We start from the raw sequence: 12,639 nt of genomic DNA, 5'->3' as shown, positions 1-12,639 counted from the left end.
ATGATCTATTTGCAGGTTGCAATATGACCTATCTATCTATCTATTTATCTATCTATCTATCTATCTATCTATCTATCTATCTATCTATCTATCTCCTATCTATCTCCTATTTATCTATCTATCTATCTATCTATCTATCTATCTATCTCCTATCTATCTATCTATCTATCTATCTATCTATCTATCTATCTATCTATCTATCTATCTCCTATCTATCTCCTATTTATCTATCTATCTATCTATCTATCTATCTATCTATCTATCTATCTATCTCCTATCTATCTCCTATTTATCTATCTATCTATCTACAAAGCAAAATTCCGCAGCACACCAGCTTCAGGTGAAAAAGGAGTGGTATTTATTGCATGTAGCAAAAATAACAAGAGAGATGCAATGTTTCTGTCTGCTCACCAGACCGTTATCAAGCATCTGGTGAGCAGGCAGAAACGTTGCATCTCTCTTGTTATTTTTGCTACATGCAATAAATACCACTCCTTTTTCACCTGAAGCTGGTGTGCTGCGGAATTTTGCTTTGTATCTGATGGGATCCCATGCCAAGGGACTTACGCTGTACAGCACCCGCTACTCGATCTTGGAAGTGCGGCTTTCTCCTATCTCTATCTATCTATCTATCTATCTATCTATCTATCTATCTATCTATCTATCTATCTCCTATCTATCTATCTATCTATCTATCTATCTATCTATCTATCTATCTCCTATCATTATCTATCTGTCTGTCTGTCTATCTATCTATCTATCATAGCTTTTTATGGCACATAAACTATAAATGTGTGATTGACACAGGTCCTACCACTGGACCCCCAGGATCTGCCAGTTTATCAGCATTGCCCATAGAAGTCAATGGAGAGGTTCTGCTCTCTACTGAAGATTATGGAGTTATAGAAATAGCTAAGCACTGCTCATTTTGCTCCTTTTATGTAATAGCTATATTGAAGGCCTATGTAACGTATATGGAAAAAGTCAATTAACCCGTGTTCCTTATTCCTTCAATAACGGGCCTAAATGTTTTTATTCCATTAAAAAATTGGGTATTTTCTACATTCTGTTGGTTGCAAGAACTGTGGAAGTGACAGCTGACATATAACCACAGTATAAATATTTCTCATCTGTAACATTAGACATTATCAGAGAAATGTGCTTATTTCCAGCCATAAATGCTCCTATAAGGCTCCATTGTGGAAGTATACCGCAGAGATAAGAGGAGATAATGGTGTAAAATGAGGAGAGGCCAGGTAGTAGTACATTCTCTAGTATAGCTAATGGGCGGAAGAAGTAAGGGTCAAGGAGTCTAGCGCCAGGCGGCTGGTTCTGTGAAATAGGCAAATAAACCATATCCCTGTAAGTAGAAACAGAGATGTGTTATATATATATATATATATATATATATATATATATGCGACATACAGTATATAGGGGGAGATTTATCAAACATGGTGTAAAGTGAGATTGTCTCAGTTTCCCCTAACAACCACTCAGATTCCACTTGTCTTTCCTCACGGACTCTTTTGAAAATGAAAGGTGGAATCTGATTGGTTGCTAGGGGCAACTGAGCCAGTTTCACTTTACACCATGTTTAATAAACCTCCCCCTTTATGTCTATGTGTCCGGGGATTAGGAGATTAACCCTTTCACTGCAGTGTGTAATACATCTTGACATTAGATGCTTACTGACGCTAAAATATTATTTCTGTAACATTAAAGGTATTGTCCAATGATTAGGATATACCATCCATCCACAGGATTGTGGGGAAGTCTAGATAAGTCTAGATAAATTGTTGGGGGATGGGGGGGGCGATTGGACTTTTGGTGTGTGGATTATAGAGATACATGTTCTATGCCGTTATGGTGAACATATAAACATGTTCATGTAGACATAAGGAAGGACTATTGTTTGGTGATAGGTCTTTCAAGGAATTTAACCTTTAGGGAACTTTAATATGTAAAATCCTTAGACCCCGAGATACAGCTTGGAGGAGTGTGAGGATCTCTCCATAGCTGTCAATCAAATCTGACATTATAGTCTATGGAGTCTAAGGGTCGGATGTTTGGCTGGACCCCCGTCCAGTAGAGCACAATCCCCTCGGCTTTATCTCAGGATCACAGCAGGTCTCATGGCAAAGGTTACTCTGAATGACAGTAACGCTTTAATGTTGTCATAGTTTGGGCTATTTTTTTATAGCTTTGGGAAACATTTTGCTTTTTCATGAGTGGCGCAACTAATATACAGGTTACAATACGAAGGGAATCAAGAGGGAGTTCCTATGTAGCCGACAGGATGACACAGAGGTGGTGGGGCTCTGGTCTGAAACAGTGCTGAGATGGGATTGTACCACAAATCATTGTAAATTCCAAAATGTATTCCTAAGGCTGGTTTCACACACTGCAGTTTTGTTTTGTTTTGTTTTTTTTTTCTTTTTAACTGCCACTGTAGTTTTTGTGAAAATGTAAAGTGAGTACTTCTCTTTCCTGATGGATTCTCTTCTGGTTTTGGCACAAGAACTGCAATGGCAGCGTAAAAAAACAAACAAAAAAACTGCAGTGTGTGATTCCAGCCTTATGGTATTTTGGGTTTGTGGGTAAAATGGATGAATAATGAGCGGCCATTGACAAGCAATTGAAAATCATGACAACATATGGAATAGCGGCTGCGCCATAGCTGATAAGTTTAGAATCTAGCATGATCTGGGTCTAAGTTTTTGAAATCTGGTTAGATTTTTTTTTTTAATTTGTATTTATTTTAATGAAGGAATGGACTACAATGTTTGAGAAGCTGAAAGCCGAAGCGGACCTGAAAGACTGTGCCGACCTGGAGAGACTGAACAACTCCTACCACAAGCTGAACACACTCCATACTGAATACTGGAAGCTGATGGATCGGAGGCAAGCAATGTTACTGGAAGCCAATCACTTCTTTAAATGCGTTAACAAGGTAAGAGGACAGGAAATTGATGCTTGGTGCGCTGTTCTAGTAATGGAAATGCTTTTAGGAACTGTATAACAAAGTCTAAAAGTTTTGCGTATCTGCGTATCCTGTATACATATATGCACAGAGTCTGCTGTAAACACTGTGCACAGTAGATGGTAAAATAACATACACGTGAGTCCCAGAACCCAAAGTTTCCTAAAACATTGCCCAGAGCATCATTGCCATCCGGTGTGTGTCTTCTTACCATAGTGCATCCTGGTGCCATCTCTTCTCCCAAATAAACAATGCTGTAATGCCTGTAGAAGAAAATGTAGATGTAGATTCACCAGACCAGGCCACCATCTTTTTTGCTCCATGGTCCAGTTCTGATGCTTATGTAATGTATTGGAGGTATGCAGTAATAGGGACAGATACCGGCTTGTGAATGATATAATTTTACTAAGGAACTGGTAATATGAACAACAAAATAAACATAAATACATAAAAAAGTAGGTAATTTTGTTAGTTATTAACCCTGTCGTTGGCGCAACACCTTTGTAAAAGGGAGTCTCCCTCTCCTTCACAGGGTTACAGAAAGCACCATGTCCCACACAATGACAACTTGGGGCAGTAACCTGTTTCTCTTCAGCTGAACCATACACTCCCCTGTACTGAGCTGCACTTAGGGCCCTATTCCACCGGACGATTATCGTTCAGATTATCGTTAAATCGTTCGAATCTAAACGATAATAGTTCGGTTGAAATGCAGTTAACGATTAACGACCGAACGAGAAATACTTGATCGCTTTATAAGACCTGGACCTATTTTTATTGTTGCTCGTTCGCAAAACGTTTGCAAATCATTCGCATTGAATAAGACGTCGTTCGGTCGTTCGCAGTAGATACGGACGCAATAGCGAAGAAATAGCATAGAAAAAACTATCGCAATTACGATCATAAGTAACGATTATCGTTCCATGGAAATGAGTGAACGTTTTCAGCTCTTTCACAATAGCGGTCATTTGAGATCGTTAATCGTTAACGATTATGCGAACGATATTCGTCCGGTGGAATAGGGCCCTTAGTCTGTTCCCCAAAGTGTGGCTCCACTCACTGGTTGGGATCTGTGTATGCTTATAGCGGTACTGCGGCCAAACTACTCGTGGCTGGTACTGGACCTCCTGTCTCCCCTGGATCTGTGACACACGCTCTGCCACAGGTCTGTAGCTACATTTTGCAGGTGTCCTGAGCTGTTTTCCACCTTGGGTTAAAGGGGTTATCCAGCGCTACAAAAACATGGCCACTTTCTTTCAGAGACAGCACCACTCTTGTCTCCAGTTTTGGTGCGGTTTTGTAACTTAGGGTACGTTTACACAGAGAGATTTATCTGACAGATTTTTGAAGCCAAAGCCAGGAACAGACTATAAACAGAGAACAGGTCATAAAGGAAAGACTGAGATTTCTCCTCTTTTCAAATCCTTTCCTGGCTTTGGCTTCAGAAATCTTTCAGATAAATCTCTCTGTGTTAAGGCACCCTTAGTTCCATCGAAGTGAATGGAGCTTAATTGCAAACCGCACCCGAACTAGAGACAAGAGTGGTGCTCTCTCTGGAAGAAAACGGCTATGTTTTTTTAGTGCTGGATAACCCCTTTAAGCCTGGTTTAGCCCTTTTCTAAGTCACAGCTGTTACTGCTCCCTCTGCACATATACGTCCAGCTAACACAGCAGCTCTTCCTGTCTCCTGGGCTTTGAATCTACCCTTCTCCTCTGGGTCCTCAGATTGCTGTGTGCAATGAAAGCAGCTCCCTCTGCTGGCCAGGAGAAGCGACTGCGGCATTACATTCACATGACCTTTATGGTTGCATTCAGGGGTGGACAGCATGACTAGTCTCCAAAGCCCAAATCTGCAGCAAGCTATAAGGGTCTGAGGGGCGATGCTTCTTTCCTTGTAGAAAGTGCTAAAAATGTGTGTGGAGACTTGGGCTTTAGCTATCCAGGCATGAAGGAAATTGATGTTTTTCAACAGCTGGAGGGCCACAAGTATGACACCTGTGACATAGAGGGATGCTGCATCCAATAGGGGGCACCAGAGAGTAAGCTCTTTTCCTTTTGGCAGAAAGTTACTTTTCATACCCTTTTCCCAGTGGATCATGATTGACCTATATGGCTCCCCATGTATTTTGACTCTTCCCAAGAATAAACTTTACTAAATTTTTTTGCATCTTATAACCTTTTTGCAGTTTTTCATCATACACGCGAAATGTGTGAAAATTGTTCTGGCTACCTGAGGTACAAAATGTGAAGAAATGCGCTCTTAATAGGACGAGGACTGAACATGTTGAGTTCCATCTTGTCTGATCCTTCTTCCCCACCATTGGTTATAGTCAGGACCCTCCCATACACATAAGATAGTCATTTGGTCCAGTGGGTTTGTCTGGCATTGCTCCCATGTGTATGGACATTGCTCTTGTCTATAGGTACAGAAAAGAGTCTGGTCGGTACTTCTCTGCATGTGGATACCTGTATCTATAGTGACTGTAAATGATCATTTCTAAATCCACAAGCCCTGGCCTTTGTACATAGCCGCAGTAGGGAATCTCATTAATATATGATTTGCCTTGATATAAGAGATTCCTTATTGCTATAACCAGGAAACCTTAAAGGGACAGGACCCATGTTGCTCTTAAAGGGACCCAAGCCTCTCTTAAAGGGACCCAAGCCGCTCTTAAAGGGACCCAAGTTGATCTTAATGGGAGGGGACCCATGTCGCTCTTAAAGGGACGAGACCCAAGTCGCTCTTAAAGGGATGGGATCCATGTCGCTCTTAAAGGGACGAAACCCAAGTTGCTCTTAAAGGGACCCAAGTCGCTTTTAAAAGGACCCATGTCGCTCTTAAAGGGACCCAAGCCGCTCTTAAAGGGAGCCAGGTCACTCTTAAAGGGCCTTTAAGAGTGACTTGGGTCCCTTTAAGAGCGACTTGGGTCCCTTTAAGAGCTACCTGGGTCCCTTTAAGAGCTACCTGGGTCCCTTTAAGAGCGACTTGGTGCCTCTGAGTGAAAGTATAAAATGCAATGCACAAATAGAATGAAACAAAATAAATATACAATGTACAGTATATACTGTACAACTTATCTAGACACAAATGCAGTACCAGAAATTGGCCAGAAGATGGAGCACTTAAATAATTTTTTTTTTAGTTGTCTAATCTTCCTGTGCTTTTGTTTAAGATACTTGTATATAACAATATCTATAGATACTCCCACTTCAGTAAGGTATATCCATAAACCATGCCTTTTAAGCAACAGTATACATCAAAGTACATTCATAGCTATGATCATACTCTGTTCCACACACTGAGAAACAATGCAGGTACGCTAGTGACGTGTTAACAAAGCGAGAATACTGGCCATAAAGTAAAAAAATTACAGATTTGCGCTTTTTACCATGTATTTAGTTGCAGATTAGCCCTATTCTAATGGTACTTGCGCTTTGGTTGGATACATTGCAGATGATGCAAATGCATGTTACAGTTTAAAGAGGTTACTGTCAAATTCCTTTTCACTATATCTGTACAGGGTGGGCAGCTCTGTATCACGATACCATGGTATTCTTTTATATACAACTGGTCACATGGTTATGATGTTTTATTATATGACATTCTACTATTTTTCAGGCTTTTGACAAGCTTGGAGACATGGAATCTTACCTGAAACACCTGAGGGTACAAACAAGTGGGCTTGAACTTTTAACAAAGCAAAAGGAAGCAGAAGCTGAGATCCAGAGGTGCACTTCCGAGGCTTTCCACCAGGGGCAGGCTCTCCTTGAGAAATCCTCGGTCAGGTCAGGTTTTATTTTTCTTTCCCGAAAATATTGATGATGTGCAAACATGATGGGCAGGAGCTATATGACAGTCATGACGGTTTCCAATAAGAATTTTTTTTTTATTGGATTCAGTCTCAGTTATTAGTTATTAGATTTACAAATAAATGTATAAAATTCTAATGATAATAATAAGAGTGCCCGAAAATCACTAGTCATCTAGTATGACCCATTTTAAAAATGGAATATACAGCAACCACCAGAAAATGTAGTTAAATGATATTTTTAGGGGTGAGCATCGCTGTTTTCAGTAGATATATCGGAAGTTTAGCGTTGCAGTGAGAAATATGTAATCTAGATGATCTACAACTGAACATTGTGGTTCACCTAGTCCCTCCTCAAGATGATTTGCCTACAATTAATTGTACAAAAGTTATTTTAAAAAAATTATTTAAAATCAACTGGTTTCAGAAAGTTATATAGATTTGTAAATTACATGTATTTAAAAAAAATTTACAACCTTCCAGTACTTATCAGCTGCTGTATGTCCTGCAGAAAGTGATGTATACTTTCCAGTCTGACACAGTGCTGCCACCTCTGTCTGAAAGAGGAAACGTCCAGAGCAGCAGAAAACCATAGAAAACCTCTCCTGCTCTGGACAGTTCCTGAAATGAACAGAGGTGACAGCAGAGAGCACAGTGTCAGGGTGGAAAGAATATACCACTTTCTGCAGCCGATAGGTACTTGAAGACTTGAGATTTTTAAATAGAAGTACAGTAAAAATCTGTATAACTTTCTCAAACCAGTTGATTTGAAAGAAAAACATTTTCACTGGAGTATCCCTTTAAGCACAGTTGTCTAAGGCGCCATAGATCCTCAAGCCGCGTCAGTAACCACTGAATTAAGCTCAATATAAAGTGAGCGGTTTCTGTAGATGATGTGACAAGTGATGTAGTCTATCCATATGGTCTATGAGTGGGTGAAGTACATAGTGTGTCCTGCAGAACATTCCCCAGGACTGAGGTGGTGAGAGCAGCACATGCGGCACCTGTTCCCCTCAGCTCACTGTTATGACAGGCAGCACAGAGACAACGCCGCATCAGCTTTAGCTTTAATGTCACTTAGTATTCAGTGACAAAGAAGCCGCAGGACTGTCACTGCCTACAGGACGCCGCAACAGATGTCTAAACAGGAGCGTTTTTCTCACAAAACTGTGTTTTACACATAAAGGTCAATTGTAAACCAATTGCTGCGATGTGTCTTGTGGAATATTCAGAGAGGAAAAGCAGATTGCTTCAATGACATTTGATGTTTATTCTGGGTCAATGCTCAGTTTATTTTTGGGGAGCGTTCACACTAGTTTTTGAGGCATGTTAGAGTTTATCTTGACTGATCCACAGATCGACAAATTCTAATCACTTCTATGGGACTGGTGACGTGTATCAGTTTGCAGTATTCAAAAACAAGAGTGCGGATGGACCTCACAACGTCCACACAGAGTAAAATCTGCATCTAAATTAATTGTTTTCAATGTAAATTGCACATGAAAAAAATAAAAGAATTGTCTTCACACTTGTTGACAGTAGAGAGAGAACCTCGGGCACACTCTGGTGTGGCGTCTGATTAGGCTGGGTTCTTCACTGCGTTCTTGCAATCCGTTTTTTTCTTCCGTTTTTTGCAAAAAACGGATGAAAAACAGATTGCAAAAAACTGATGCATTTGCGTATAAAAAACGGATCCCTTAAACGTATGCTAAAAACACAGTGTGAACCCAGCCTTACCAGTGGCAGAAGAAGTTGGAAGGCTGCCTAGAAAACAGCCATAGGCAATATCTGAGTTTTCCAAGACTCCTTAGGGCTGCAACCAACTTCTTCAGCCACCAGTGATCAAGTGCTGCGCGTTCCCCTCTAGTTGAGGCTGGGTTCAAACAGCATTTATGTTGTCTGTTTAACGGATTTATTTAATGTAAATAAAAATGACTGAAAAAGCAGATTTTTTATTTTATTTAAAAAAAAATATAGAGTTTATACAAAATGGTGGAGATATAATCCACCTGAGAGGTAAGTACAAATGATACAATAAAGCCTGAAATACAGTAAGGGTCCTATTACACTGGATGATGATCGTGTGAAAAATCGTTATATCGTTCTGTGCAATTGCATACAACGATTTAAAAATCGTTCGTGTGTCGTTGATCGTTGATTTAGATCTGAACCTAAAATCATTGTTAATTGTTCGTTAATCATTTGCTGTAAGTCCACATTCGTTCACTCAAGTTCCACATTTTTTCACTAATTATTCAGTGTAATGCTGCGTTTACACAAAGCGATAATTCGCCTAATCGATTGTTTAACAATTTTGAAGCAACAATTTGGTTTTTATAACGATCAGCGTTTAGACGAATAAATCGTTAGAAAAATCGTTATTGCGATCTTTCTTAAGATCGCTTAAACCCATCTTTCAAGAGTAAATCTTTGAAAGACTGTTTACATGAAGCGATCTGCAAATTTTTTACAAAAGACGATTTGAGAACATGTTGAAAGAACAAAATGAACGAATTCTCTAAAAAAAAAAAAACAATAACACATCTGAACTGATTCGTAGCACATCTTCCATGCATGGACCATAATCATACAACGTGTGCTTGTCTCCTTGGTTTTGACTTTCAAGCGTTGCGGTTATTTGTAATGACTTTTGACGTGTTACTCATCACAGCAATCCTGAGATATAGTCAGGGAGAGACCCCAACAAGCGCACGGCCATGCTTTACTCCCAACTGTATCTCAGGATCACAATGGGTGTGAGCTGTAAAAAGCCACCACCACTGCCAGTAGTTGGCTGAGTGGATGCCTTCTGAGTGGACATGGAATAGATGTGTGTGTGTGTGTGTTCGGGGGTTGTCAGGGCAAATTTTTTATTTATATTAATTTTTAGCTCAGCCCAAGCTTGTATCACTCACATTTACTCTTGCCAGATCACCCCACCCAGCTACCCATTGTTCATTGCAATTCTTATGCACTTGTTTGTTGACGTGTTGACATGAGAGATGTGAGATGTTTCTTTAACCAGTTGCTGACCACCTGTTGGCTTAAAGTGTTACTGTCATTTATCCATATCGTGGTAAATACTTGAAATCAAACACAATCCGCATCCCCAACACACAGCGAGACTACACAATCACAAATGCTTTCTCATGTACATCCTCCAATGTGGTCTACATGATAAAGTGTACACGATGCCCCACAGGGATTTACATTGGGGAAACAAAACAGAAACTACAAACTAGAATGAACTTACATAGACATACCATAAAAAGAAGTCTCAACACCCCTGTAGGCCAACATTTCTCAGGACTGGACCATAGAATAACAGATTTAAGGGTTATGGTCCTCAAAGGTCACTTCCAGAGTGACAGAGAGAGGAAAGTGTGGGAATTCAAATTGATAAAAAAATTCCAATCATTAACACATGGATTAAACCTGGCACCTGGATTTATGACCCACTACATGGACACACTCCACAGATAAGACTGAACTGACCAACAATCTTGGACTTCCAAATAACCTTTAATTTACAACAAGTCCTTTTTATTGCCCTGGCTTATCTATGTGATGTATATACCCCCTCAAACCCCCCCCCCCCCATTCACAGATGTCTCTCCCTTCTGGCTTGTAACATCCCTAAAATGTTGTGCTGTTTCTGTAAGTCACTCATTTGTGAACTTGTCTGACGAAGGGATCTTGTGAATCCCGAAAGCTCACAGCTCTAAAAGTTTTTTTTGTTGGCCAATAAAGGTATCACTCCTAAAATACTTTGATTTCAAGTATTTACCACGATATGGATTTTTCTGGCTAACACGGTACCATACTATACATTTTTCAAGAACTGTCATTTATAAAAGCTTTTGGATAGAACAGTAGTTCATGATGTCCTTTTGACTTACTCTTTCCACCGTAGATGAGGTTGTTCGAAGAGTTACCCAACAATGTCATAATAAAATCATTCTCCCTTCTAGCACTTTTAATGGTGCGTTCACACCTACAGGATCTGCAGCTGATTTTCTGCAGCAGATTTCATTTAAATAACTGAACACAGCATCAAATCTGCTGCAGATCCTGTAGGTGTGAACGCACCCTAAAGCTCCATGCTTACATAAATTACGAGCTCCATGGACTTCATCTCCATACTTTAAGAAATCTCTGTGCACTTTTTTTTTTTAAGTTTTATTTTTAAATTTAAGGTTTATGTATTGTTTTTATTATTATTTAATATTGTTTTTATCTATGTTTTTTAAACTTGTAACACTAAACTTGTAAATCTAATACACTATGAGTAAGTAAAAAAAATAAAAAATAAATTAAATTACAACATTTGATATGGTCCTTAAGACATCAAAAGTTTTGATTGGTCAGGATCAAGTCACTGAGACCCCCACCAATATCTGTAACGATTTGAGAGAAGGGATTGTCTAAGGATTGTGTAAGGGCACATTGATTTCTTTTGGGCCATACACACTGTCTGTAGGTTTACAGATCTGCAATCCATGCCACGAACAAACAGGGACTGTCCTAGTACGGGCCTTAACAGTGGCATGGATTCACCCATAAATGTCTGTGGGACCATCCTTATTTTTTGCGAATCTGTAATTTTTACATAAGTTTCAGTACAGATCACCTTCACATTTTTTATGGTTACGCAAAAAGTATAGATTACAGAAGCACTACAGACAAATGTTTTAAAGATTGCGGACGACATTTGCACACATAAAATATGGCCCTGAAAAACTACTGAACGTGTTTAGCTTTTAGCTGATAGATTTTTTACCTTTATTCTAGTAGTTGGTGGGGGTCTCATCAACCAGAATCTGACTGATCAAAAATGTTGAGACTTTTTAACACGGGAATTTTTTTTTTTAAATTACAGTGACACTTTAACCCCTTCCCATCAGTAACATATATACCCTGTGCAGTAGTAATGTTTATATACGTTCCTGACTTCAGGGGGTTTGATGTGTGCACGACCGCTGCAGTGAGAACGGTCCCACACACATCAGAGTCCAAAGAGCCTAAGGTAATAACAGACAGCTGCGATCCTGCAGCTGCTTGCCATTAACCCCTTAAATGCCGCAATCTATAATGATTGCAGTGTTTGAAGTACTCATTTACAGAACAAGCTTCTGTTACTGAGTGATCGGGACCCGATCGGTCCCGATCACTTGTGACGATGGGCGGGGATAAGTCACTTACCTCCGTCCTATCAGAGAAGCCATTCATGCATACAGTCTGCTCTCAGGCAGGCTCTATGAACAGATCGCCGATAACACTGATCTATGCTATGCTATCTAATGATTGCATGTTTAAAGTGAAAAAAAGTGTAAAAAAAAAGTGTAATAATAAAAAGTTTTTAAAAGTATAAAAAAAACTTATAACCCCCCCACAATAAAAGTTTAAAATACCCCCTTGCCCATTATAAAAAAAATAAAAATAAATATATATATATATATATATATATATATATATATATATATAATAATAATAAATAAACATATTATATATAGTAGCGTGAAGAATTGTCTGATCTATTAAAATATAACATTGTTCCCGCACAGTGAACGGCGTAAACGGAAAAAAACACACCAGATTGCAGATCTTTTTAAATTATATATCAGAAATTTTTTTATAAAAAGCGATCAAAATTTTTCTGTTACACCAATATGATATTAATAAAAACTAGAGATCATAGTGCAAACAATGACACCCCAACCAGCCCTGTAGGTGGAAAAATAAAAGCGCTATGGCCCTTAGAAAGCGAGGAGGAACATTGTATTAATTTGACCATCAAAGGGATCTGTCTTGAAGGGGTTAAAAGATACTTGGTGTTTGCAGTGTCAA

The 12,639-nt window shown here is 39.2% G+C and overlaps 1 protein-coding gene across 3 annotated transcripts in view; it reads left to right on the top strand.

The window, feature by feature from the left end:
- The window catches only part of CCDC141 (coiled-coil domain containing 141), a 133,721-nt gene that overhangs the window by 60,641 nt on the left and 60,441 nt on the right, over positions 1–12,639 (top strand). For all 3 annotated transcript variants that reach the window (XR_011364533.1, XM_069983053.1, XM_069983054.1), the window contains exons 7-8: positions 2,771–2,953; positions 6,603–6,769. Coding sequence is in view for 2 of the 3 variants with exons in the window: in XM_069983053.1 (XP_069839154.1) it covers positions 2,771–2,953; positions 6,603–6,769 (350 nt within the window). In the remaining variant the exon portion in view is untranslated. The remainder of the gene's footprint in view (positions 1–2,770; positions 2,954–6,602; positions 6,770–12,639) is intronic.

The sequence above is a fragment of the Dendropsophus ebraccatus genome, chromosome 9 (assembly GCF_027789765.1).
Source record: "Dendropsophus ebraccatus isolate aDenEbr1 chromosome 9, aDenEbr1.pat, whole genome shotgun sequence".
Lineage (NCBI taxonomy): Eukaryota > Metazoa > Chordata > Amphibia > Anura > Hylidae > Dendropsophus > Dendropsophus ebraccatus.
Note: the sequence above shows the minus strand (reverse complement) of the source record. Positions and strands in the feature narration are given on the sequence as shown.